Source organism: Tuber melanosporum, assembly GCF_000151645.1.
Source record: "Tuber melanosporum whole genome shotgun sequence assembly, scaffold_200, strain Mel28".
NCBI lineage: Eukaryota > Fungi > Ascomycota > Pezizomycetes > Pezizales > Tuberaceae > Tuber > Tuber melanosporum.
This window is the reverse complement of record NW_003298865.1, coordinates 128,144-155,619: the sequence shown is the minus strand read 5'-3', so window position 1 is coordinate 155,619 and position 27,476 is coordinate 128,144. Positions and strand designations below refer to the sequence as shown.

The 27,476-nt window shown below is 49.3% G+C and overlaps 5 protein-coding genes; 3 read left to right on the top strand and 2 right to left on the bottom strand.

Annotated features, from left to right (window-relative positions):
* Positions 1–234: 234 nt before the first annotated feature.
* On the bottom strand, positions 235–3,508 carry GSTUM_00000552001 (uncharacterized protein; the record flags this gene model as incomplete). XM_002837846.2 has 3 exons in its annotated part: positions 235–1,211; positions 1,264–3,290; positions 3,354–3,508. 3 exons carry the CDS (start codon positions 3,506–3,508, stop codon positions 730–732), a joined length of 2,664 nt encoding a protein of 887 aa, XP_002837892.1. The 3' UTR covers positions 235–729.
* A 4,916-nt stretch (positions 3,509–8,424) lies between these two features.
* Positions 8,425–11,286, top strand: GSTUM_00000551001 (uncharacterized protein). XM_002837845.2 has 8 exons: positions 8,425–8,492; positions 8,622–8,878; positions 9,308–9,343; positions 9,505–9,800; positions 9,858–10,053; positions 10,116–10,497; positions 10,553–10,900; positions 10,986–11,286. The coding sequence occupies exons 4-8, from the start codon at positions 9,700–9,702 to the stop codon at positions 11,012–11,014; spliced, it is 1,056 nt and encodes a 351-aa protein (XP_002837891.1). The 5' UTR covers positions 8,425–8,492; positions 8,622–8,878; positions 9,308–9,343; positions 9,505–9,699; the 3' UTR covers positions 11,015–11,286.
* A 703-nt stretch (positions 11,287–11,989) lies between these two features.
* On the top strand, positions 11,990–15,013 carry GSTUM_00000550001 (uncharacterized protein; the record flags this gene model as incomplete). XM_002837844.2 has 5 exons in its annotated part: positions 11,990–12,671; positions 12,726–13,390; positions 13,454–14,369; positions 14,424–14,696; positions 14,760–15,013. The coding sequence occupies 5 exons, from the start codon at positions 11,990–11,992 to the stop codon at positions 14,939–14,941; spliced, it is 2,718 nt and encodes a 905-aa protein (XP_002837890.1). The 3' UTR covers positions 14,942–15,013.
* Positions 15,014–15,021: 8 nt separating this feature from the next.
* GSTUM_00000549001 (uncharacterized protein) lies at positions 15,022–17,214 on the bottom strand. XM_002837843.2 has 4 exons: positions 16,773–17,214; positions 16,603–16,671; positions 16,399–16,437; positions 15,022–16,309 (listed from the first exon to the last, which is right to left on the bottom strand). Exon 4 carries the CDS (start codon positions 16,302–16,304, stop codon positions 15,081–15,083), a length of 1,224 nt encoding a protein of 407 aa, XP_002837889.1. The 5' UTR covers positions 16,305–16,309; positions 16,399–16,437; positions 16,603–16,671; positions 16,773–17,214; the 3' UTR covers positions 15,022–15,080.
* Positions 17,215–20,642: 3,428 nt separating this feature from the next.
* GSTUM_00000548001 (uncharacterized protein) lies at positions 20,643–23,227 on the top strand. XM_002837842.2 has 5 exons: positions 20,643–21,051; positions 21,203–21,319; positions 21,376–21,704; positions 21,768–22,815; positions 22,878–23,227. The coding sequence occupies exons 1-5, from the start codon at positions 20,986–20,988 to the stop codon at positions 23,031–23,033; spliced, it is 1,716 nt and encodes a 571-aa protein (XP_002837888.1). The 5' UTR covers positions 20,643–20,985; the 3' UTR covers positions 23,034–23,227.
* Positions 23,228–27,476: the final 4,249 nt, after the last annotated feature.

Here is a 27,476-nt window from a genome sequence, read left to right as displayed (position 1 = left end):
TTTGGCGAGGTCGCTTAGTCAGCATTTCACGAACACTTGTGACTAGTGACTGTTTATATAAGATAGCCATCTCCAAAGTCTCCATGAGGAATCAGCTCGCCGGCTTGGGACGAGATGGCTGTGTGGCGAGCGGTTCATTGTGACCAAAATCAACTTCGACTACAGTACTCGTGGATTAACAAAATAAGAATCAAACTCTCCTGGTCGCTTATTATTTACTGAGAACGAGGAGTGTAGTGGTGGACACGGTAATGTGCCATAGTTTTTCTTTTTATTGGAGATATCCCAGTGCTTGAAAAATACGATAAAACATACGCACCCAGTCACCTCCGATTCGCTTCAAATCAAGCATAAGCTAAAGGTCAGAAAACAAACAGGAGTGACACCCCATGAAGAATAGGTAATCCGATAACTTGGGAAATATGAAAAATAAATAAGAAAGAAGAAAGACCAGTCCCACACCGCACCGATGTCATGAAATTAAAGCAAGCAAGTAAGCACCAGAGGGAGCTACAAAGAAAGGAAAAACCCAGCCACCCATTTAAAGTACCGTATTACACATTCCCTAGCTAAATGTTCCGCTATAATTTTATCTCCAACAAGGAAATCACACAACCCCCTCCCACCTTATTCGCCTTCAATGGTTTCAAGAAATAAAGGGTATCGGTCTCCTCACGTCTCAAAATATAGGGTAACGAAGGCAAAAGCATACAAGGACAATCCCACGAGTCAGCTGGCCCACCCCATGTACCCGATGCCCCCACCATCGATTCCAAGAACTTCTATTAGGTCTTCAGGTGAATCGGCGAGTGGTGCTCCGGAGGGAGCATTGGCATTGCTAGCCTCTCCCCCCTCCTGCTGTAGGGGCGCCGGTGCCGGCGGCGCCAGTGGATGGCCATCGGGGCCCCACCAGTTCCATGGACCGGAGGTGGTGTAGTTACTATCCTCGTCGCTCTCCCCATAGGTGCTGCCATCCTCCCCTTCATAGTCGGACTCGGACTCATCCACCCAGATCTGACTTCCGTCTATTTCCATGTCCACACCACCTATAGCACAGCGGAGGTCGCGGGCACTGATGTACGACATGCCGGAAGCGACGGGATCGGGATCGGAGGTGTCGTCCAGGTAGGTGACGTCGCGCCATTTAATCCAGAGACCATTCCAGGCAGGGCACCCATCCTCGGAGCTGAGTAGTGAAGCTTGGAGGGCATCTTTGCTTCATTAGTTGGGGGAGGGGAGCCGAAAGGTGGAAAGGAAACTCACCGGCATTCTCGACACCCCAAACTCCAACAAAAGATCTCTCTTCTAAATCCCACACCGCGGTTTTCCATTCCGCCGTTACGCCAAGGTAGCGGCCGCAACCCGACAAGACTACGTACTTGTCCAAGTTGCCCCATCCCCGTGGGACGGGAATACGCGATGTAGGCCTGGTCATGGGAGCTTCACCTTTGATATCACCACGGAAAGGTCCGACGGCTGGAATGGCGTCTGGAGTGGGATCAGGCTCACTGCCGAGATCCCAGACAAACACATTCTCATACCCATAGCGTCTCCTGCGGCCCGTACGACCCCAATAACCATCTTCGTCCGTAGGACGGGCAGCGCTTCCAAGACCTCCGAGACTAGCAATAAGAACACCATCGCCAAGCGTAAAAGAGCACCACATGTAACACTGACGAATTATATTGCGCTCTTCCTCTGCAAGATTAAGTATCTTGACAGTATCTCCGGTTTGTAAGCTCAAGAGATGAAACTCCATCACAGCACGGTATCTCTCAGGATTGGAATTGGTAGCAGGGGTAATGTGGCGTCGCGTAGAATATGCACAAACAGAGGAATTGACTGCAAGGCCGTCATTATCAAGCCAGTATTCTGCTGATGAAACGGAAGGTTTGACAACCATCCTGCGTTGCCACCTAAGACCCGAGGCGGGTGCAGAAGGAGAAGGCTTGCCAGATGAACCAGAGACTTTGGACACTCGTCCAGCGAAGCAGCTGACAGTCGAAGCGCGACGCCCACTACTGTCATCACAAACTATAAGATAAGCCCCACAACTCCTGAACTCCCAGCACACTTTAATGTCACCCGCATCGTCATCCCACATTTCATCGGAATCAAGGGAAGTGGCGGAATCAAGACTGAGATCCTTAATGCTCCCAGGCATTTTCCACACCATATTGACGACCACCTCGTTCTTGTCTGAGCTTACCATCGCGAGTCTTTCAACTGCCGCGACCTCCACTTGCTTCTTGACAAGCCTTGGCACTAATCTCAGGTTTGCATCCGAATGTAAAAGACTCTTCCCAAATCCGATAAGTCCCGCGTCTGCTACCTTATCCATGGTCCAGAGAATCTCCTCAGATGTAAGCCCCGATTCTGGGGGGACATGCCGTCCAATCTGATCTTTTGACTCGTGTTTCTTCCTGGGATCCTGTGTTCCAAACGCTCTATATATGCTCGCATGGATACTCTTTCCCGGAGGGCCCCATTTTTGAGAATTAATAAATTTATCATGATCCACGGGCCTGATGAATGGGCTCTTAACCCGCTGCTGCTGCCCGACCAATTCCACCAGGCTCGGCGGCGCAGGTGCCTCAACTACTCTCAACAATTTAGAGCCCTCCGTTTCCTCTTCCATCCTCCGGCATGCTTGCGATTCAGTAGCTAGTGGGGAACCAGAGCGATGCGGGGGTGCCCCGCCAACAATAGCTGCCCGTTGAACAGTGATTGTATTACCATCGCGTGACTCGGGAAAACTTCTGGGGTCGTCAGAAAATAGTATCCAATTCGCAGTCTCTCCTTGGTGGACAGTGGTATCAATTCCTGGAGGTAGAGAGTCGCTCCAGCCGCACGTCTTCACGCCAACATAGGCGACATTATAATAGGTCCGAGAGGCCTCAGTGCACGAGTGAACGAAATCAATTATTCGCACAACCTTTCGGCCCGCGGGATCTACCGATAAAGGCGGCAGCGTACCCGCCTTCATCTCATTCTTGGATAGAGTAGCGGTACAAAAGGCGTCCTCGATCTCGGGGCCACGATTCCCAGGGTTAGGTCCGTACGAGGTTGCTAGGCATACTTTTGGAACATGTGTGACAGACGCACGATGTACCTCGGGCGGGAACCGCTGACGGGACAGGAACAAGTTGCGAGCCAAAGCCTTGTAGGTCTGTCTCCGAGCAGATGGTGTGACGGAGGTGGGAGGTACGCGGGTTCCTGAGAGAGTAGATGGAGGGAAGAGGAGGGGATCATAAGATAAAAGTGAAAAGGCGGCAGCTCTATAGATATGCCTGAAGACGAGATGAGCAAATTAAGTCGGTCTAAGAGTTCACAAGGGGACTATGGGTATATACTTGTCAAGAGTAGGGTCTTCGATAACCCCGTAGAAACCCCTACACACCAACAAACATGACCTCAAGGCGGGCGGACCACCGGTCAAACCAACAAAGGTTAAAATCCGAACCAGAAGCTCAGGGGGTAAACGCGAGATTGGAGGTTGTTGGTCCATCTCTGCTGTGTCTGTAACCGTCCCGTCCTGTTCGAAGGTTCTTGGTAAAGAGGAGTGTTCGCACAGTTGGTGGGCCGAGGCGGTAGAAGTACCCTCAATTCCAAAACCACAAATCAATGCGGGGTCATGGGAGGGCAGCATATTAAGGGGCGTGGGTATTAAAAAAAACCCGACTTTAGTGGGGGCCAAACAGAGATCAAGGGAATGCAGAGCTAGCCCAACAAAGAGCCGAGCGAGTTCTGCAGCTCGATGTCAAGATAAGACAAGGCCAGAGCAAACGATGGAGGTAGAAATTGGTGATGGGGTGGGGAAGGCAGATTAGACCGCAATGCAGAACGGTACTGTACCAGGTGTGATGGTGGTGGAGCCGGCAATGTACCGGTACAGTACCGCACAACAGCGAATGCTTGTCGTTAGGGCAGCCGTGTTTGGTGACCCTTCTGACTTTTTTTTTTTTTATTCTTTTTCTTTTTCTTTTTCCTCTCTTTTTTTTTTCCTCTCGTTTCTATGATAATTATTATTATGAGATTCATACTTTTCTATTTCCCCCGCCCCCAGACGTTCAAACACACCACTCGTGTGCTTCTACAAGGGTACTGTACCCTGGCGCAATTGCTACAAGGGGAGAGCTTAGGTTGGACAAGCTACCGACGCCCTATAAAGCTTACAGGCTAGAGAGCAATTCAGTGGGTAATGAGGAACAGCGCAACGTAAAGAAAGCTGCAAAGAAGGGCGGGAAAACCACACATATGCATACAGCGGCCAGGCTCATTATCTTGCGGGTGTCACTTTTGTTACCGGCAATTTCGATTGTTTCAATACCAGTACCAGACAGTGAACCAGTATGTTTATGTTGTGTCCCTTTGGTTCGAGAATAGCTAGCAGAAATAGCGGAAAGACACGGGGGGGTTAAATGAGACAAAAAAAAACCATCATTGCATATAAGTTAATCCCTGGAATTGTTTCTCCGCCTTATCACAGTACGAGTACCACACTCAGTACTAGTACCATATGTGTGTCTCTCTATCCGAGTCGGCCTCTGCATGTCTCTCTTTTTCTCTCTCTCCGTCCGTCATATTATCTGCCCTGTCTGCCTGTATTTTCCTAGTGTCCCCGTAGTGAACCTTCCGGTATGGTACCACCCGTCCCCAACCTCCAACCATCCGTGCCCCACCTTTGGCTCCCAGCATCATCCCCTACTCAAACTTCATGATCCATCCCAATTATTACAGTTGATGACAATGTATGGATGAGAGGCCAACTAGATTCAATAGTTCAACAACATACCCCACGAATTTGCTGTCTCTGGAAATGCAGTACTGTAATGGCAGCGAGCGAAAACAGTATGATAACCGCAGAAGGAAAACAATAATAATGACAACAACCCAACGCTTCCCACCCACACCGCGGGACATCTCACAATCCCGCTCCTTTGGGTGCCGTACTGTACTGTACTCGTACTTGTGCAGTACCGCACAAGTACCGATAAACTCGTCCAACAAAAACCAGGCTGTATGACGTAACAATACTCCTATCTGAGACCTTGTCCCTCAGAACAAATGGCTGTATCATGATATCTTCCCTTTCTTCATTCCTTCCAGTCCCATCTCTCTCTCCCGTCCTTCCTCTCCCAGCCGTGTTTCTTCTCTTCCCCGCTTTTAAAATTCCACGTGACTACTCGCCTAATTGTTCCCCTTGGCCATGCCCTAATTTACCATTTCCTCCTTATCCTACCCGGCACCTGGTTGGTGGAATCAGACGATACAGTACCTACCCGTTTCCGCCGTAACCGATGAATATCGCAATCCCCAGTCTTCGGTGTCAGGTACAGAATACATGCCGGTATCATGTTTCCTCGGAGAAGATTAAAATATTGTAACACTCAACAACAACACCGCCCAACCGAAATATCATAACAATCACATCACAATTATTGCGACTGTTAGTTGTGTGCTCTTAGGGTGCGGCCCCCGTTTATAAAGTACGAGATGGTGGAGATGCGGTACCGTACTCTTACTGTACTTGTACTGTACAGTACCGGTACCGCATAATATCGTACCATACTAGACAACAGCAGAGCCTGCCGCCGCCACCAATTTCCTCAGGAATAGGCAGCATAAACAAGCCCGTGTCGCATTGTGGTACAGTACAAACATGTCACGAGCTGCCTAGACCTCGCCCCCTGCTCCTAGTCCCTGTTTGTGCTTGCGCTATATCTTTGTCCTGTACTCGAGTATGATAGTTCAACCAGGTCTCAAAGAAAAAAAGGAGGTCTCATTCCTGCGCACGGTGGGCGGTGTGGAACACTAAAATATCGTCAATCTCAGGACCTGGAGGTGGGGACTAACTTTTCAGGTGATATCTACCTTGAGACCCCCCCCATGTGCTGTCAACAGTTCACCAATGCACCGAGTCTGTCCCCCAAGATAAGGCGAGTCCCAAAAACATCCCATTCGGTAGCGAAGGTCAAGTGGGCCCCCCATCATATAATGGTGGGTGGATGCGAGACGCACTGCATGTTTTGGGCATCCTCTTTTTTTCTATGCAATCACTTCCCTTCAATCTCACCTTGGCATTGTTTTCAACTCGTCAAGGATAATGCCTACCATGCTCTGAGGGGTTTGTTTGTTTACCTTCGCCGTCCAATACAAACCACAGCTTGAACTTCTGTCTTCTAGAAGTAGAGCGTGGTGCATTCCTTCTTTTCTTTAAAATTTTTTTCACCCATCGCATTTCGCATTCGAGTGAGACGACGTGACCAGCGGCTGAAATCCCTGATCTCACTGCAGATTGTGAACAAGCAACCCCCCTGTCGGTGCCCCCGGATGGGGAAAAGGAAGAACTCTTTCTTCTCCCTTGAGTTTGCCAACCCCCTCCCCCCCCCCCACTGCCGTATCAGAACCCGCTTTGTGCAATCTCCGTGCCCAGCCGTCGGCATTTACTGGTTTCACGACATTGGTGCGCGAATACCCGGGTATTTGTTTGTTTATTTTGCTCTTGCCGCGGCGCCAATTCATTCTACCGTAGTATGAGGCATTACCCGTGTCTGTTGTTGGGCTTCCAGAAGGTTGGAGAGGTGGAGAGTTTCGTTGTGTCATGGTGGGGTTCATATCATTGAACATCACTCGCCGGGGTGTCGGGTTGCGTTGGTTTTAGAATGACTCGGTGGATGTGATCTACTCAGAGTCTAGGCATTCCTTCCATATGGATCCACAGGGGTTTGATCTTCGGGGGTGATACTGTTTGTGTTCTCCGTGGGAATGGTACCTTTTTTCACGCACTGCGCTACCATGATTGATATTGCTCTAACCATCGTTCGGTCCGACTGGGCTTTTCATGTGTTGTCGACATGGGCTATGATTCGCCAAAATGTTTTGACTGGATTTTGGGATCTGCATTCGGCAAGGAAACCATTCTGAGCAGTTTTGAGCTACCAGTAGGTATGATAAGTTAACGGAAGCAGCTCGACTTGGAATCCCCCCAAATCATGTCCCCACGAGCATGAGCTCAGCTAACAGTAAGCCGTACTTGTTTTGCCTCCGCTCGGCCTTGATCTATCAGCGCATTGCTGCCCCCTCGGACGGAGCACAAATGTCGATCTGAGGTGCTGTCAGACATGTAAATGGACTCATGTTGAGCAGCACAGAGATTCATTATCAAGTCATGTTTTCTGGGTGTCATGAATCCATGGGCATTCGTCATGAAATGGGTTTATTCAAAAGGGGTTGTTGAATCCGCTGTGGGACCTTCACCAGGTAAGATAAAAGAGAATAGAAAGCAACAATTGTGAATAGTCTTTCTCCCCACGGGTTTTTTTCTTTTTGGTAATGTCGCTCTTGTCTGTCCTCAATCTTCACTGGGGAAGACGACCCATATTCACTCTGGGATCTGTTTCTATCAGCACCCACCTCTCCCGTGCTCCACATTGCCACTCATCAGAGATCAAGAGATAAAGCATTTTTATCAACCTGAGCAGAAGTACAATGGACTCAAAAGTATCTGGGAAGATCAGATCGAGCCATTGCCATTTTCCATAAAAGTATGCCAACCCCGTAGCAAGGGCAACACTACTCTACTCGTACAGGCCGGATGCTTTTCTCGCTTCCAGTAGAGTTCCCAATCCCAAATTCACAACTGCTTTTCACTTGCTAATTCATAGAGTGTATCCGGAAGCCTGGGTTATTGACTAATGTCTTCCTTGGCGCAAAGGGGTCCAGATACTTTATGGACCAGCAATTTAATTCCGGTTGATTCATGCAGATTTCTGTTTTTTTTTATGTGCACCTGAGAGGGGTTTTCGCATGCTAAGGGGAGGAGGAGGCTGAGTGATAAGAAAGGGAATTTAATTCACCGGCAACGAGATCTGTCTATTTGCTGGTAATTTTCTGCTACGGTAGTTTTTGCGAGGTCTTTTATTCACCCCTCAATGAGAGACCTTATCTGGCAAAGATTAATTACCTGGTGTTGCCAAGTTATCGCACAATTTCGAGGATCTCTTTTCTCGCTCCAGATATGTTAAGTTAACCAACCCCGCCGACAGCAAACCATCACCAACCCTCACTCGGTATCAGGTGTGGCGTTGGAATAACATTGTTCCGAGCCAAAGGGGAGGGCCGGTCAGGGGATAAGCTGAATAGGGTGAGGCGTGTCGCCACGTGCCACATTCTTTGCTGAAAATAGGTTCATTGCGCGCGCATAGAAACCAAGATGTGTAATTGTAGACGCCGGTCAACTGAGTAAATTAAACCGGTAGAGTACAGTACAGTACTCGAGCAGAGAGTTATTACAGTAATTTTTGGTTTGTAGTCGACTTATCCGAAAAAGGCCGGAGAAGTCAGAGATGATTTTCTTTTTTCCCCTTCCCCGCTGTCGTTTCGTTGTCCCTTCTTCCAATTTCGCTGTTGGGCAACCCCTCACTTCCTTCCTCTCAACTCCCATCGTTTCCCATACAACCTACCACACGATACAGAGGCTTCATTCAAAGGTGGGCAATTATCCTTCATCCTTCCCTTTCCTTTTCCCTTTTGATGAGGGTTGACGGGAAATTTTTCACGATCCATTTAGTCGTGTTCACGAGGTTTTACTGACCGGGAGTGTGATTAACAAGCTGCAGACAACTTCCTTCCCCTTTTCCGCCGGACAAAATATTCTCGAAAGCAAAGGCTTAGTGTGACGAAGGCGGACAGCCGAGAGAAACCCAATTTCCAGGGGAGGGAGAGGCCAGACCGCTGAACAAAGGAAGCGAGTACATCAACACTCCCGCTATCCTATCCTATCCTATCCTAACACTGCGTTCCCCCGGTCTAACAACACACCCAATACTCTACCGGTGTTACAACAACCGTTCGCACTGATATCCATCGATACGAGGTTTGTTTCTCTCTCTGCTGTAGTTACCATCTATATCCTACATACCCATCATGTATTTTGAGGGAGGTCCCCTCGTTATTTATCTTTCACTCACCCCACGCCTCCCCTTTGAACCCCCTCCCCTCCTTGTTCGGGTTGTTATGAAATTGTGGGGTTTGATAGCTCCTGTTACTCGGTAAACAATACGGGTAAGCCCCTCGGTCTGCACCATGAACAGGGCCTGCTACTGGGATCCGTTTCGACTGAGCTCTCACCCCCCTCCCACCACCTACTATTACTCCTTCCATCTCCCTCCTCTCCCGTCTCCCGCACCCACTTTAACCCTTCCACACTTCCTTTCCTCTCCCACTCCACTCTCCTCGACCCCCTTTGTCCATAATCTCCAAGAGAGATCTCCGTTCCCTTATTGGTTTCTGACTTTGCAGCCAGAGCACCCGTTATTTGACTGGACATCCTTCTTATTTTGTAAGTTGCTACGTCCGTTCTTACCCGCAGTCCGCATCGATACCCGAAACCATCAAGGCTCCCTTCCCTACTCGATTCCCTATCCACAAATTCTCCCGCTGTGCCGCTTAGTAAAAATTCCGGGGAGCTGACATGTCGGAATCCGTGCTTACACATTGGAGGTCCTATCCTGCCTCAGATTCTCCAGCGCCAGGCTCGCTTCCGGAACTATTTGTTCCATTTTTATACCCACCTCCCTCCCCTCTAACGAAAGGAGCTTGAGATATTTCTCCTCTTTATTCTCTCTTTCTTCTCAGTATACCCTCTCGTTATAAAATTTCGTGAACCGGCATTTGCGAAGAATAGCGGGAAGGACGATGTCTAGGCATAATTCTTCTTCAAGGAAAATTTCCTTCAATGTCAGCGACCAGTATGAGATCCAGGATGTTGTCGGCGAAGGGGCTTACGGAGTTGTGTGGTATGGATTTTCGCGCTTCATCCGAACTGATGGAGATGCTGATGGTTGCTTGACTAGTTCGGCTCTTCACAAACCCTCGGGCCAAAAGGTTGCAATTAAGAAGATTACTCCGTTCGATCACAGTATGTTCTGCTTGAGGACGCTTCGCGAGATGAAGTTGTTGAGATACTTCAATCATGAAAATATTATCAGTATTCTGGATATTCAGAAGCCAAGGAACTATGAGACCTTTACCGAAGTCTATCTCATACAGGTTCGTGATTCGTATACTGGACGGGTAGTAGCTTATCACTGCTAATTGATGGTGGGGAATAGGAGCTTATGGAAACTGATATGCATCGTGTGATTCGCACGCAAGATCTTTCGGATGATCATTGCCAGTACTTTATTTACCAGACCCTACGTGCTCTGAAAGCCATGCATTCGGCCAATGTTTTGCACAGGGATCTCAAACCTTCGAATTTGTTGCTTAACGCAAACTGCGATTTGAAGGTTTGTGATTTTGGGCTTGCTCGATCTGCCGCCAGCACTGAAGACAACTCTGGTTTTATGACTGAATACGTTGCTACAAGATGGTACAGAGCTCCAGAGATAATGTTGACCTTCAAGGAATACACCAAGGCTATTGATGTTTGGAGTGTGGGTTGTATTTTAGCGGAAATGCTGAGTGGAAAACCTCTCTTCCCAGGAAAAGATTGTGCGTGATATCTCATCACATTTTCTAGCAAGAGTCTTAACAATGCTTTTGGCAGATCATCATCAACTCACTTTGATTTTGGATGTTCTTGGAACGCCTACCATGGAGGATTACTACGGAATCAAATCTCGTCGTGCGCGTGAATACATTCGCTCACTTCCATTCAAGAAAAGAATTCCGTTCTCTGCCATGTTCCCGAAGACATCCGCATCGGCGCTGGATCTTTTAGAGAAGCTATTGGCATTTAACCCTGCGAAAAGAATTACTGTCGAAGATGCTTTAAAGCACCCTTACCTTGAGCCTTACCATGACCCTGAGGATGAACCCACCGCACCGCCAATTCCCGATGAGTTCTTTGACTTTGATAGAAGAAAGGATGAACTGAGCAAAGAGCAACTAAAGAGTAAGCTTTATTTATTTCCCAAATACCCTTCAAGAAAACAATGTTAAGGCTAACCTTTTTCTTTTTCTTTCCCCCCTCTCTTCAGTGCTTATCTTTGAGGAGATTATGCGGTGAAAGCAATGGGTTTAATGCCCCAGATGTTTGAGTGAGGGGAGCCCCGGGCTTTGGGTTTTCTTTTGGGATTGATGTTTACACCTTATGTTTTTCTTGACTGATTATACCAATGGATTCGTGGTCCTCGTTTCGTATCTCGGAAATTCCTCTTACTATCCCACCAATGTTTATCTCCTCCATTTCCTTAGTTTTCTTGCCTTTTAGGTTTGTGAGGGGGGTTTATTACTTGTGGGAATGAGCGGATGGGAAAATAAAAGTCAAATTCATGCGAGCATATACCTAGGTTAGTATCGATACTTGATACTCACTTGTAGAAAAATTCAGTTACTCGGGTGGGATTATGTGCTGCAATACCAGTAGTGAAGTTTATTCTCACTGCGCTTTCCCGCTTTTGCCAGGAGGGACTGAAGTTTCAATCCAGGTATGATAGTTTAAGCTAACTTAGTGCTCTGATTGGAACGGATCGCTGCGAGGATGATTAAAAGGACCGCCACTCGTGATTAAATGGCGTTGGGCGAACACAACTGCTGTTGCATGCGTATTATACCGCCGGAATTCAAATTTTTTTGCTTGGATCTCAATGTTATGCAATGGTGGTCGTGTTCGCAAACGTCGTTCAATTACGGATAGTGGGGTTATTTGATTCGCCCTAATTAATAGGTCGATAGCACGAGTGCTAAAGAGCAATTTTAGTAATAAGCCGGAGTATCAAAAAAAATTTTGTGGAAATTAGTTGATGAGTAAACTTGCCAGTACCACGGGCGCCAGGGAAAGGAACTTAATTTAACGAGTGACTGGAGGTGTAAGAAGAGAGAGGGAGGGAAGGTTAGGGAGGAGGGTTTGTTGAAGCGCAATGACGTAACCTTTGCTCCCCATTCCTCCTTCTTTCTTCCTCCTCCCTTTTCCCATTATTCCCCCCTTCACTCTTATTTCTCCGTTTTAGCTTGCCTTTGTTCAATCAACATATCAAATAACATGCGGGAGGCTAGCCCTACTAGTTCACCGCCTCTTGAGGCTTTGCCAATACAGAAAAATACCTCCTTCACTTCAAACAAACCACACGATTCACCTCCACTTGCAAACGAAACATCAACTCCAAAGACGTTCGCTCCTGTAGATGCTGCACAAGGATTGCCCCTCACTGGTCGTGTCATCTCTGCCGCATGCTTCTTACCCTACACACTTGGCTATCGTCACGGGGGGGAGTGGGAGGTTGGCAATAGAAGAGGCTCGTCCGCGCTCTATGACTCTCTCAAGAGGCTCGGCGATGGCGGCTGGGAGAGGGTGCTCGTCGGCTGGACCGGAGAGGTTCGGGAACTCAAGGGGGAGACAAATGCGGATGTAGGCGGTGGCCCGGGCTCTGTAAATACGAGTCAGGCCAGAGGGTTGAAAAGGGCTATGAGTTATCACGTTTCTCCACCTGTTCCCGTGATTAATGATGGTGGGAATAGAATGACCATGAAGGGGGCGTACGGGAAGAAGGAGGAAGACGAAACAATCAGAATCAGTAAAGAAGATAGGGAAGCGGCCGAGACGGCGCTCGCTGAGAAAGGCAAGGAGAATGGGTGGGGTGATATCAAGCCTGTGTGGTTGGGTGATGACGAGAAAGGCTTGCCTATCGCTGGCGTTGATCGGTGGAGGGACTATGCTGAGAGAGGTATTTGTCTTTATGCAGACATTGAATGTAATGTGGATACTGATTTTAACGTAGTGATTTGGCCGTTGTTCCACTACATACTTCCTCAACATGTTTCATCGAAGGAGGAAGCTGCTTTGGAGGAGAGAGCTTGGTGGCGCGATTACCGCCTCTTTAGTGATGCCTTCGCAGACGCAATTATCAAAGTTTACAAAGAGGGAGACATCATTTGGATTCACGACTACCACCTACTCATTCTCCCAGAGCTACTGCGTCAACGCCTTGGCAAGGACGCCTATATTGGATTGTTTGTCCACACTCCTTGGCCAACGAGTGAGATCTTCCGTGTCCTCCCAAGGAGAAAGGCAATTCTCGTGGGAATGCTGGCTTCAAACATGGTCGCCTTCCAGTCGGAACCTTATAAGCTACACTTCATCATGTGTTGTAAGAAGCTGTTGGATTTGACAGAGAGCTCGGATAGAGAAGGGAGGGCGAAAGGCGTCAATGCATTTGGTGCGCATTGTGCAGTCGAGGCCTTGCCAATTGGAATCGATGCGGAGAAGGTTCTCAAATTAGCGGAGGGGCCCAATGTCGCAGCGAAGATGGAGACTATCAGAAAAGCGTACGAGGGCATGCACATTATTGTTGGCAGGGATAGACTCGATAGTGTTCGCGGTGTGGTGCAGAAGTTGAGGGCATTCGAAATGTTCCTGGAGAGGCATCCGGAATTCATTGGTCAGGTATGGTCGTATTCTAATTGGTAGAGGGTTAGTTGAGGAACAGTATTTGACATTGGGTCAAAGGTTGTATTAATACAAGTAACGTCACCATCATCGCTTTCCCAATCCTCGACCATTGAGCATCAAGTTGCCGAACTTGTCTCCCACATCAATGGAAAGTATGGGTCTCTGCATTATTCACCAGTGCACCACTACCCACAATATCTCGATCCGGATGAGTACTTTGCACTCCTCCGCGTCGCTGATCTGGGATTGATCACTTCTATTCGCGATGGAATGAATACCACCTCGCTGGAATATATTATCTGCCAGCAGGAGACACATGGACCGGTGATCCTGTCGGAGTTCACGGGAACCGCCGAGAGCCTAACCGATGCGGTGATTGTGAACCCGACCAACACCATTGGTGTGGCAGAGGCAATCGCAACTTGCCTCAACTTAACCCCCGTTGATAAGAGCAAGCTTCAAAGCAAACTCTATAAATACGTGATTACAAACACGGTACAATCGTGGAATAGTGCCTTCCTTGGAAAACTTATCATGGAACTCTCTTACAACCAGAGTCGCCCGCTCACACCTGCTCTCGACCTGAAGAGATTATACACTATGTACAATGAGACGGAGAAGGACTTGAAGAGAGGAGAAGTCGGCGAACGGATCTTCATGCTCGACTACGACGGCACGTTAACTCACATCATGGATGATCCTGTACAGGCCACACCCTCCGACAAAGTTGTTAGGTGCATCAAGAAGCTCGCGCAGCAACAGGGAAACAGAGTCTGGGTAATCTCCGGCCGTGACCAAGCGTTCCTGGAAAAGTGGCTCGGCCACATTAGCGAGTTGGGACTCAGCGCTGAACACGGCTGCTTCATGCGCGAGCCGGGTTCCGACAAATGGGTCAATCTGGCGGAAAGAATGAACATGTCATGGAGCGCTTTGTGCATTGACATATTCAACTGGTATACCGAACGCACGCCCGGTACGTTCCCCCCGGTTGACCAAGGAAGGGGAAAACTAATGAGAGTGAATATAGGTTCCTTTGTCGAACGCAAAAACGTAGCGGTAACCTGGCACTACCGTCGTTCTGACCAACAACTCGGCGAATTCCAAGCAAAAGAGTGCATGGCGGAACTAGAGTCCGCGATGAAAGAGCGAGGCTATGACGTGGAAGTGATGACCGGCAAAGCAAACCTAGAAGTCCGCCCGCGCTTCGTCAACAAGGGTGAGATAGCCAGAAAATTAGTCGCCGAAGCAGAAAGCACGCCTGCTATGGTGTTTTGCGCGGGTGATGATACTACTGACGAAGGTATGATCTGCTCTCGCAATTCTTGAGGATGGGAGATGACTAACGACTGCGGGAGAGGGATAGATATGTTTCGCGCACTCCAACAATCAGACTTGCCCAAGGAGAGACTATTCACTGTGACCGTTGGCCCGTCGTCGAAGCCGACTGAGGCTAATTACCATCTACTTGAGGCGGAGAACGTGATTGAATGTGTGGGATTGCTAGTGGGGACAGTGAAGCCGAGGGACTTGGGGGTTATCGTGTAGGGATTTGGAGACTGTAGGATACCTGTACTAGGTATGGTATGATAACTAGAGATAAATACACAATAACCAACCGCTTGTTTCCAACACCAATACACGAGTGATTTAACATGATCCTACCCTTCCTAGGTATGATACAAAGTCATCTCCCTAAACTCCCCAACGCTCCAACCATAATGGCAACCTCAAAACCCCCCTCACCTTCACCACTTTCCCTCCTTTCTATACCCATACCCCTATGAACGCAAGTCCTAACCCCCTCCCGCACCCTCTCCTTGCCAGCCCTCAACATCCTCGCACTGGCGCCCCCCCTAAGCACAACATCTCTGACCCTCGGCTCCCAGCCAGCCGCCACGCCGCACCAAAACCCTGTCGTTAGACGGCGCATATCGAGTTCGGCTAGGACGGTTTGCGCGAGGCCAACGCCGTCGAGGTAGCCCTCAACGGCGGCGACGGAGAGGCTGCGCATGGAGACTTCGGCGAGGGTGCGGTCGAGGGTGGTAAGTGAGTTTAGGGCACGCGTGAGGAGGTTAGTGCTGGCGGTTGTGTGGGTCTGCAGGAGGGTGCGGATTGATGTGTGAAGATCAGGGGGCGAGAGGAGGGAGAGGGATTGGAGAGTACTGGAAAGCTTTTGGCGGAGGGCTGGGGAGGTGGAGGGGAGGGCTGTGAAGGCGGCACTGGATGGAGGGGTAGGAGTGGTGGTGGAGGAGGGGGTTGATGTGTCCGGGGTGAGGAGTGAAAATGTGGTGATTATCTCCTTCGCCCGGGAAATGATGTTCGACCGCGTAGGCTGGTAAACCCTCTCGTTCAGCGACCTCGCCAGGTCCACTTCCATCAATCCATCCCCCTGCTCCAACAACCTCCCCAACTCTAGCAGGCTAAAAGAGCACCGAACCATAGCGCTCCACTCCCCGCGCTCCAAATCCGCCACTTGCCGCTCCACTTGCCGAGCAAGCACCACGCCACGGCTAACCTCCCGCAGCACCCTCGTCGTCGCGTGCAGGTTCTGCACGGCACAGACCACCTCCTCTGCACGGTCACCGCGGTCAATAACTTCGCGGCGTAGCCGCTCGTACGCCGTGTTCAGTGTGGCCGTTTGCGCCGTCACGGCCGAGAGCAGGGTCGACGAAGCGTGGGTCGTCGTGGCAGTGTGCGTTAACAGTAAGGTAGAAGAGGTGGTGGTTAAGGTGTGCAGGGTTGTGTCGATTTCCTGGAGGTCAAAGAGGACGCGCGAGAGGGGGGTTGTGAGGTCAAGTGGCTCATTGGGGTGGTTGGTCTGCGAGATAAGTGAGCTGGAGAAGGTTGTTGGGGAGAAGGTCGGGGAGAGAAGGGTTGGGTAGTCGATGTATTGTTCTGTTGAGGTCATTTTAGCTGAAGAATCTATATGTATTAGAGACTAGTCTGCTGTTTGCTTAGATATAGGGCGATGGTCCAGGATAGCGGAAGCCATGACACCATACCGTATCCCCCACGACCACCAACTTGTTAGTGGGAAAACTCTGGGGCACTTGAGAGAAGAACCCCTTGATCCTGTCCACCCCTCTCGTAGTCACAGAGCCCTCAAATATGTCACCAATAGACCGTCTCCTACGTCGACCACCGTGTTGCTGTCGTTGTTGTCGTCGTCGTTAACCAGTGTCGATTCCCCAAAGTGTCAGGCACACTCCGGAGGCGAAGCGAGTCTTGTAGATCTCGTAAATTCAGTTGCGTGGCAAACTCCTTGGTCAATCGCCCTGAAATTCCGTCATTTATATGATAAAATGCAATGTTGACCGTCAAACCCCGAATCAAATCGTTAGACCGCCATGAGTTCGTTGGAGGAGGTTTTGCTCACCCGAGGCGAACGTCAAAAGAAGCAATGAGGCTCAACAAACACACCCCCCTCACTATGATACCTTGGCAGTCCCTGCCAAGCCTAGACAACAATAAACTTTTCCCGACCCTACCCTATTAGCAGACCCTATTTAGCGGACCCAATCTTCCCAACTACGAGAGACCATCATACACTGGTGAGGTGGCGAGGAGAGCCTTCCAACTTGGTGGTAGTTATGGTGTACTCGAGTAGAGGGATCCACGGTTACAGAGACTCATTAGCCGCGGCACCAAAGTTTTCAAGTTGTACTGTACAGCACTCGGGTGCGGTACCGGTACTCGAGTACCCGCAGGCCATATGCGAGTCCTAGAAGGAGCTACGGGGGGTTCGGGTGGAATAGGAGTTCAGGTGGAAAGGACAGGGTATACGAGTAGTATTTGCCAAGTAGTATGGCATCGTAACTATCCAGCCTATGAGTTGTCGAGCTGGGCAAAAACGGGGCACGATATCCATTACAACTTATACGCCACGAGTATGCCCTCCCTCCTCTGGTGAGGCAGTTAGTCTACTCGTGCCGGGGGTCCTGTCATTGCCGGTTGGTCCATCCACACGTCAGCCATGGCTTATCGAAAACTGGATCAGCGTGCTTGCATAATTATCGCTGGAAGCGGTAATGTCCCCGATGCTTTTCTCTCGTCATACAAGTAAACAGTTCTGACTGGTCTCGTGCTTTATTGCCATTTTCGAAGAGGGAGGAGGGAAAGTTATCAGAGTACGGTACAATGATTGATAAAGGCAATCGCGATAGTGGGAGTACCGATAGAGTGTATTCAAATCGTACTTGCATAGTGCCGGTACAACGTACAGTACTCGAATCAATATCCAACCTTGCAGCACTGGCAGGTATGCATAGGACCGCTCGCCAGCACACAAATCGCCGGGCCCTTGCTTCCCCACTGAAGCGGATGACCTCGAATAGCTCAACACAAAAAGTAGTTTACCCGTCCTTTCCTTCCTTCCCCGACGCAGCGGGGTGCATGCCTTCCTCCCTTTCCTATCTCATCGTATATGAGCAACACACTAGCAATACCGGTAGGGTAGGGTATATCGGGTGGATTTTTTTCCTTTCTTCTTCTTCTTCACCCTTCCCTTTCCCCTCCTACCCTCCACCCATGTTCCCCAGGGCTGAGTTATCGTGGGGGGCTATTCGCGGTGGGTTAAGGTAAGACATAGCATGATGAGGTATGGGTGTGGGTGTGAGTGTAGTCCGGGGTAGTGCGTGCAGCAAAGTTTCGCCGGTTCTGTTGGTATTTTCACTTAATGTTGCATTGTACCATAGATCGATCTCTCTCTTCCTTTCCCTGCCCTGCTCTGCATGAGTGAAGTACGGATATAGTATGATACATGAAAACGGACTAGCGGTGGTCTCGCGGAGATGGGGAAATTGACGTCCTGCCGTAACCGTATGATACTGCGCGACGCTTCCTCACAGCCAGTCCCAGCAAAGCAAGCAAGCAAGCAATCAAGCACTCGCCGTTTATCGCCTCGTCCTTGGTAGGTTGTGCGGGTTTAGACCGTGGTTCGAAAGAATTTCGTACTCCCAGACGAGTGCTCTTCGCTATGGAGGTATGGGAAAAAGAAGAAACTTGGTCGAGCAGCGAGAAGGGTAAATTAGTATCGTACCGGTGGATGTAGTACAGCATGCCTGATGACAGACTTACCTCGTTTCTTTGGGGGGGGGGGGATTTTGAGGCTTGATTTTTTCTTTCTTTTTTCTTTTCCCCAGAATTTGAAAGGTGGGGGAAAGTCCATTGGTGTCTCGCCCACTTATGCCCAGAGTGCTATGGCAAATACCGATACCTGCAAAAGGCGGTGCGGTAGAGTACACAAGCACGCCCACGCCGTGTCGTGCAGTCGGGAGGAAGTGAGTACTCGTACAACTGTACTTGTACTGACTTTAGTTGAAGCTCTTACGTTATCGCCTGAAGGCAGATGCCTCGGCTTCTCTAGCTGGGTTCGATGGAGTGAGGATACGAGTGCTCAGCCATGTCCAGACCCGGGCTATCGTACTCGTAGTCTGGGGGAAAAGTAATTATCATAATTCTAGTACTTGTACAAGTATGGAAATCTAGTGTATTGGATCAACGCTTGTCGGTATTTCGTTACAACTTACAAGCGGGTCAATATTCCACGACGCCGGTACCGGTAAATTGTTTGTCATAATAATACTCTATTCATACAAGCTACTCTAGGGTGGTTCTACTCGAGCACTACACTCGAATAGTCCCCCGTATACACTTCACTTGCACCTTGCGGTTACTAGCGCAGTTATTCGGTCACCGGAGAGTCCCCCCCACTCGGAAGGAGTGAAGTGGGGCGAGAAAGGGCCTCCAATCATGACGTTAAGTGTGATCAGTGTTTCTCCGATGTTTTGTTGTCGCGTGGGGTGTTGATCGAAATTTATGCTTCTCATATTATAATTCGTACTCGCACAAGGGAAAAATCTCCCCCTGTATCACGGGAGCCGCCAGCAATAAGCCTTGTCTCCCCCCAACCGCGCAGAAGAGGCGTGAGAGACACGCAGTGGTGGATGGAGGGACGTCGCTACAAGTAAGTGTCAGCCCCGCGATACCGGTAGTGGCCGGATGTTTCACCAAAAAGCGATACTCTCTCTCTTTACAATACTCGAGTATGGGTACAGTACAGCACCCTACCGCACTGCAATTCTCGAAAAACGCCTCATCCATAGTCATCCATAGTGTTTGTCGGGTAGTCTACTCGTATGATGGGGGGATGACGATGCGCATGCTAAATACCTGTACTATCGGTGGCTATCACCACTGGGGTTTTGATACCGGCTGATATTGTACTCGTACAGTAAGTTACTGCTATTCTGGGCGATTGCTCCGTGCAAGCCCGTTCGCCCCCGGTCTGCGAAGATCCAGGTTCAATGGGCGGCAGGCAGCGGCATTGTTTATTGTCGAAACCAGGAAACAGGGAGACGGGCATTACTGTACAATTCGAAACTCTGTCTGTGGGTGGGGAAGAGGGTAATGAATTGGGGTGGGGGGGTGTGCTCGAGTAAAGTGCAGGCAGTGCGGGAGGGAATGGGAATGGCATGGAAGAAAGGGGAATGGGGGTTGGGGAGCAGCGATAGGGAATTGGAGCAATTTAATCTCTGATACTATCCGTGTATGATGATGGTACGGTACTCCCATCCTTGGAAGGTGAAGGTAGGTTGCTCGAGTAGAAGGGGGGAAAAAAAGAGGCCCTCTCCATGGCTCCCTGAGGATTGGGCTGGGCTACAAGTAAGGTAGAGCATTCTAATGTTCTCGTCCACACTTTCCTTTGAGTATTTCACACTGTGCTGAACTTGTAAGCAACCACTCAGTGATACAAGGTGACGCCACAACGTGCTCGAACCACCAAACCCCATTGGCTGAAGCAGAGACAAAACACTCTCCACCTTTCGATATGATCAGTATTATAGTTTCTTTTTCCAAGTGGGGATGGACTCCCGTTGCAGGAAGATCGGCTTTGCCTTTACCAGCATCCAATTTGAGTTGCTTGTACCAACTCCCGGCTAGAAACAGTAAAGGTGATACCCTACTCGAGTAGATCGAATTTTAGGGGGAAAAAAAAAAGGAAAGAAAAGAGCCCACTTTACAAGAGTCAAAAAGAAGAAGGAAAAAAATAGCTAGAAAAATGTCGTGAAAATTTTTCCCCCACTTTGGATACCGGCTCATCGGAGCCTCGTGGGGACATGGAAGCTTCCAAGTGGTGGAAGGAGGCGGGAGGAGGAAAGAGCAATGATAGCCGGAATTTCGGTGCCGGGTGTATGAGTATTAAATCTGTCTTCCTCCCAAGAAATGTCCAAGACCTTGGGGAAAAAAGGAAGTTCTATCATACCATTACTCGTACTCCACCACCCTACCTCACCACCACTGCCGACCCAAAGCTCTTCTCTTGGTACTTGGCGAAGGCTTGATTCTGCCCTTTTGTCCAAATAGCTAGTTGTGCTCGTGCAGTAGTGGGTCTTTTATTCATTAGCTTTTTTCTTTTTTTTTCCATCTACTTGTAGGTGTTGGATGAGATTGTGGGGAGCCTCTCGCCAATACAGGTCCAGCGCTGCACAATTGAGCTGACACCGTCGATATTGAGAAAGAAACGGCTGCAGTGGTTCCGTTAGACAAGAGGGAAGAGGAAAGGGAAGGGAATCAGAACAATCACAGCCATGAACAAGACTGCGGGTGGAAACTCGGCTTTTCACAACTTTAATAATCAGTTTGCTCATGTTTCGGTTCGTTCTTAATATTCATTCATCTACCCCCCCCGCCTGGCTGGAGGAGGAGTAGGGAGGAACATGGCCTATCAGAGCGGCCTTGTTTGCCTTGGCGGTGGCTTGTTCGCTTTCAGCTACAGAATGATACTGATAAGGACCACTCACTTAGGACCCGAACGAGCGTCGTCGTCTCGCCCTTGCGGAAATCGATAGGGCGCCATTTGGGTGGTACCATGTGCGCGCAGTAGTGGTTGCGGGTGTTGGCTTCTTCACTGATGCCTACGATGTAAGTGCTGCTTTTTCCGATTCCGACCAATTCCTGCTGACGGGGTGCCCATTCAGATCTTTGCCATCAATATGGTGACTGGAATGCTTGGCCTCGTCTATTGGAAATCCGGAAAGATTCCAGAACACTCAGACACAGCCATCAAGGTTTCTACTTCTGGCGGAACCGTGATTGGCCAGTTGCTATTCGGGTGGTTGGCCGATGTGGTTGGCCGGAAAAAGATGTACGGACTTGAACTTTTGGTAATTATTGTTGCTACCCTTGCTCAGGCCCTCACCTCCGAGTCCTATTCCATGCATCTGGTGGGATTGCTGGTCTTCTGGAGAGTGATTATGGGAATTGGTATCGGAGGAGATTACCCCTTGTCCTCTATCATCACTTCCGAGTAGGTTTCATCTTGCCCGAGTCGCAAACCTGGTCTTCGGGTTGACTAAGTGGGGCATTGTAGGTTCGCAACCACAAAGTGGCGTGGTGCCATGATGGGCGCCGTGTTTGCCATGCAGGGAATTGGCCAACTTGCCGCTGCGCTGGTAGCCCTGATCGTCACCGTAGCCTTCAAGTCCCAAACCCACCCCGCAGCCAAACCCAGCCAGTGCGATGTCGCCTGCCGCACCGCTGTGGACAGAATGTGGAGGATCGTCATCGGATTCGGCGCCGTTCCTGCATGCATAGCCCTCTACTACCGCCTCACAATCCCCGAAACCCCCAGGTACACTTTCGATGTCGCCCGGGATGTTGAGAGGGGTCAGGCAGACGCGAGTGCCTACCTCGCCGGCAAGGCAGCCGGAGAAATTGATGAGATTAGACGCGTCGAGGCGATGCAGCAGTCGGCCGATCTCCAAGTGCCCAAGGCTTCATGGAAGGATTTTTGGGGCGTTTTCCTGCAGTGGAGATACGGCCAGATCCTACTTGGGACTGCTGGATCATGGTTTTTACTCGATGTGGCCTTCTACGGTTTGGGTCTCAACAACTCCATCATTCTCGCTGAGATTGGATACGCTGCGAAGGACAATGTATACGACCGTCTCTACAATAACGCTGTGGGAAACCTGATCCTCATTTGCGCCGGTGCGATCCCGGGATACTGGGTTACTGTATTCACGGTGGACATTGTCGGCCGCAAGCCAATCCAAATGATGGGCTTCGTCCTGCTAACGGGGTTGTTCATTGTCATCGGCTTCGGATTCCACCACTTGTCCTCAAATGCCCTGCTGGGACTGTACATCCTCTGCCAATTCTTCTTCAACTTTGGTCCCAATGCTACCACCTTCTTGGTGCCAGGCGAGTGCTTCCCGACAAGATATAGATCCACATCCCATGGAATTTCCGCCGCAAGCGGCAAAGTTGGCGCAATCATCGCGCAAGTCCTCATCGGCCCCCTCAGGACCAGGGGCGCCACGGCAAAGAACGCCTCACCTTGGCTGAATCACGTGATGCAGATTTTCGCTGGGTTCATGTTTGCCGGGATCTTCACTACCCTGCTGATTCCTGAGACTGTGAGTTTTTTTTTTACCCGTTATCAACATTATGTCGTTGCTAATTTATGGTGGTTGAACAGAAACGTAAGACCCTCGAAGCACTCTGCGCAGAGCTGTACGGCGAGGGTATTGCCCAGGAGGAGAAGGCTACACACACCGGTACCGCCGGCGTAGGAGAAGCTACTTCTGAAGAGGCGGGTAACGAGAAGCGGGTCATGGTTGCGGAGGGGCAATAGTGGGGCTTCCAGATTTACTTTACATTCATTGTTAATCTTCTTATTTGGGGTTTGTTGCGTTCATGCTTGGGGTTGAGTTTGATGGTCTACCGTAGTTTTGAGATAATTATCGGAGGTTGGTGAACGGCGGGCATGGGATGACATCTTCGTTTGACCCATGGAATCAATAAATACCCCTTTTCTTCCCCCCGGAATCGTATTTAGGAGTTCTCGGACGGGTGCTGTAAAGTACTCGAGTACTCGTACAGTACGATAGTACCCTGGTAACGCTGCGTCTCCATTTCGTCCAGAGGAAATAACTGAGAACTTAATTTTTTTACACTCGATCCGACCGACTCCGGTGTTGTCTAAAACCGAGCTAGTTGCCCGGTATGATATAATTGACAGACTGAAGTGAATATATTTTTTTTAACATGATATCGTACCCGGCATGATATCTCAGCAACAGCAAAACTCGTTCCAACTGTTTTACTCATCCATTCCCTACTGTTCTCTAGTGCTGCAACCCCCCCTCACCTTTTCGTCTGTTGTATGAAGCGGTGGTGCTCTGGTGCACCGACCCCTCCGAGCATCGTATCGTGATACAACAAAGCGCGTTCGGGTATGACATCATAGTTCCCACTCCCACCACTTGACCCAAGCGCGCCTCCCGAATACTCCAGTACTAGTCCACATAGTTTAGTGCCCGTAGTTGGGAAGGGGTTGGTAGCGCTCACTCGGCACCAGCACTCACGAACTGAAAGGGGGGGAAATCTACCGGGTATGCGTGTGTGAGGGGGGGTATACTGTACTGTACTCCGTGTCAGTCATGGTGTATCACTCGCTACGGGGTTTGACTCGGAATTTTAGGTTTTGTATGTATCATAGCCTCGTCAGGTTGTATTTTCTTTTTTCTCTCGTTCCCTCCGGCCTACATACAAGTGTCCGAGGATACGATAATTGGGCAGAATCAGGAGGGTGGATGCACAATATAGGCGCGAGCAGGAGTAGAAAGGGGGGGGCGGGAATCCTTTTCGTTTGATATATATATATGTATATATTTAATCGATGGGTGAGAAATAGCAGGCGAAGCTTATAATGGTGGTACTTTAGAACCTTGGAAAGTTGGGAGCGGTCACGAAATAGAGAGGGGTTTTTTTCTTCTTCCTCGATATCCTATCATACCTCTACCATTCTGAACGGATTACGGGACCCCTCTTGCATCATAGGATAGAGCTTCATATTTCACGTGGTATTATATAGCCCCTACAAACATGCCCCAACTTTAAATCCAACCATCACGCTCTTCCAGTTCCCATCTCGAGGAAATCAAATTTCTCTCTCGTTGGGGTGTGGTCATTCAACTTGAAACCGGCCGGATATTTTCCCCCTGCCGTGGCTGGCTTATAGCGACGGGAATCATAGTCTTGCGGGCGAATTGGGTTCTTGAGGGAGTAGTGCTTGGGTTGTTATTGCTGGTTGGAGGTAGGAAGGTATTGATAATTCTTGTATCCGATAATCAATTGAACCCCCGCCTCCAGGTTCTAAGGTTCTAATAGCGTGAAGAAGTGTAGAATAATAACCCCACTGCTCCTCTGTTGTGCCAAATACCCCCCCGGCTGGCATGTATACATAGTCTATCATTGCAGCGGGCAGTGCTAGCTTATGGACGGGCAATTCTACCCACAATTCCGTCGGTGAGGTCGCTGATATGAATTGTATCCAGGAGGGCAATAGTGCGTGAGTTACAAGCGCCGCAATGCCTATATCCCGTCACATAATGTGCAGTTACAAGCGATCATGTAAGAGTCCTATCTCGCCAGGTGATAAAAAAGTGCCAAGCGATCACTAGGGATCACTCCGAATACTTAGTGCTATACCCCGCTTTGGGAGTATTGTTTTTTTTGTACCGCTCTTTCAAAATTCTCGGATATCCTGCAGTTATGCCCCGCCGTTTTCATGTGGTAATTTCGTGGTCGGACCAGTATATGCGCAAATGCTTTCCCCTGGAATATAGCGAAAAAGTTCCGAGAGGGTTCCAGGACTTTCACTCTTGTATCCATCGTGAGTATGGTACTTCTCCGCTGATCACTTGCGGTTCCACCCCTTCTGTCCGAACCACAACTTCATGTAGCTGCTACTGGCTGAAGTGGCGAGATGAGGGAAAGGAAGGAAGTGGAGCATATTTCCTTGTTCCTGGAATGCCAACTTTTCGTTCCACGTTTTGATCAGTTTCCATGTCTGGCATTCTCGATTATCCCCCTCGATAGCTTCATACCTCGCTGTAACCTCCCAGAGCGTACAATGGCACCATGTCGCCCCGAATCATCCATCAATCCTCAAGGGGCTCGCATCCTCCATATCTGGGATCTGAGAATCGTGGTATTCTCTGCCTCGAAACCCCATTGCGGATTCCTACCTTGACGTTTTGGCTCACGGTACTTCGAAGTACACGACACTCGAGGTGAAATGACACCCGGGAAGGGAGTCAACGAGTGCGCGCGGGGGGGGGGCTTCAACGAACGTGCCAAACTAAATTACTGTTTGCCAAGAGACTCTTAGTGCATTGTTCGTTTAGCCTGGGCGCTCGTGACCTCCCCCTCCCCCTACTGCTTGCGCACAAGCTTAAGTTGCAGTGCAATGGGGCTTTGGATTTTGACTTGGAGGGTTTGTTTTTTTTCGATGGTGCATCATAACTCATTCGCATACAAGTGCTGTAATCTACTGAGCGCGAAATTGGATTCTCCGGCTGACGGGTTGGCCATTGGGTATGTGCAGTACTGTACTGTACCATCCCAGCGACAAAATTCCTTGCCCTGTTTTAAACCAAAAATGGCTGGTTTTTAAACACTCGAAACTATCTGAAAACGATATAGAATTAAGAGCACTTGGCCATGTGCTATAGGAGATTTCCCAGACTCTCAAGGTAGAAATTGTGAGAATTTTCTGGCTCTACCATGGTGGTTGAGAGCAGGGTCCAGATTGGATATTATTGCAATGCACTGTACTGTACCTTGTGTGCCACCTTTTTCACAAGTGTAGGAAACTCATATAAAATCGTGAGTACCATTTGCCCACTATCATTATATCCGCTATTGCACCATGGACAATTTACTAACGGGGCTTATCACCGTTAAGTGATGATATCTGGATGGATTTAGAGGCTCTCGCAAAATTTCTAGGGCTGATGGAGAGGGTAGATCCCAAGAGTTTTACGACAGTACCTCAGGTGCATCCGCAAGCCAGGAGATATTCCTAAACGTAGTCTACTGCGGCCTCCCAGGTACTCATTTAGTAGCATCCTTGAGGGAGATAATGATGACTCCTTTTGGCAAGCTGCCCGCTGGAAACCCTTCTATCGCTCATCGTACCGGTGGAGAGAAACCTGATCTTCAAACCAAGAGAATCTGCAGTGACCCTTGACCTATCAGGATGCGGCGGGTAAACGCTAGCGTCGGAAAAAAGATCGAGCGAATACCGAGCACCATAGAGGCGAACACCCTGGAAAGACATTTCTTCTTCCATGTAAGGACAGAACCCTTCACCCCGCTAATTACCGAATGGTTTTGTGTGTTCATCTATCGGCCACCTCAGTCTTAGTGCTTGTCGATATGGTTGATGGCTTTGGATCGACCCAAGGTCTTCACCCAAAGCAGCATGGGACCGGGAGCACCCCGCTGTGATGCGGCCAGCAGAAAAAAAACGTGTACGATTTCCACACCCGAACCACTCCTGATCCTGGGGAATCCTGGGAAACTAGGAAGTGACAAATGTTTGTATAGGCGAAGGTGTTGTGCGGATGTTCGATATCGGTTGAGTCTTAATTTATGCGCTTGTGTGTTGTGCTCGCAGCGGTAGGGTTGGCGCCTCCAGCTGATAGATCAACCATCGGAAGGGGTGTACTGTACTTTACACTTGCTAAGCGCCTGTGACATACTCGGGTATGGAGGGTAGTGATGATGAGACGGAGAGGGGTACCAGTGGCTGAGGACATACTCTACAGATTCCCGTGCCTTGCACATATATTTTCGGCAGCGCACACCTCCGTCTGATTCATCACTAATCTCCATACCCGAGCACAGACTGACACAATATTCTTGTATCTATGAGAAGTGTACACGTACCATGTTCATCCTGGTCGATGGGATATTTTCTGAGCATTGGTACTCGGTATTCAAGTTTTGACCAGCACTTTAGCTGCCCAAGTAGTAAAGCGTGCGTAGGCTAGACCATGTGAGCTCAAGTCCCCATATGGTGGACATTGAAAGATACCACTTTTATATTACTCGAGCAGTGAAAGGAAGATCATAAAAGTACTGTGTCGGTGGTGATAGTAAATTTGAGAAATCCAGTGCCGAGGGAATGGAGGGCGAGATGGAGGGCACTATAACTTGATACTGTTTGAGCCTACCATATTTGAGTGCCCGAAGGATACTTACTAGTTCCGCCATTGATAATAGTGCA

Coding starts and splice junctions, on each gene's coding strand:
- GSTUM_00000548001 (XM_002837842.2), top strand. CDS start 20,986: ATGAACAAGACTGCGGGTGGAAACTCGGCTTTTCACAACTTTAATAAT. Junction 21,052..21,202: donor ATCAGTTTGCTCATGTTTCG/GTTCGTTCTTAA, acceptor CCACTCACTTAG/GACCCGAACGAGCGTCGTCG. Junction 22,816..22,877: donor CCCTGCTGATTCCTGAGACT/GTGAGTTTTTTT, acceptor GTGGTTGAACAG/AAACGTAAGACCCTCGAAGC.
- GSTUM_00000549001 (XM_002837843.2), bottom strand. CDS start 16,304: ATGACCTCAACAGAACAATACATCGACTACCCAACCCTTCTCTCCCCG.
- GSTUM_00000551001 (XM_002837845.2), top strand. CDS start 9,700: ATGTCTAGGCATAATTCTTCTTCAAGGAAAATTTCCTTCAATGTCAGC. Junction 9,801..9,857: donor GGGGCTTACGGAGTTGTGTG/GTATGGATTTTC, acceptor TTGCTTGACTAG/TTCGGCTCTTCACAAACCCT. Junction 10,901..10,985: donor GAGCAAAGAGCAACTAAAGA/GTAAGCTTTATT, acceptor CCCTCTCTTCAG/TGCTTATCTTTGAGGAGATT.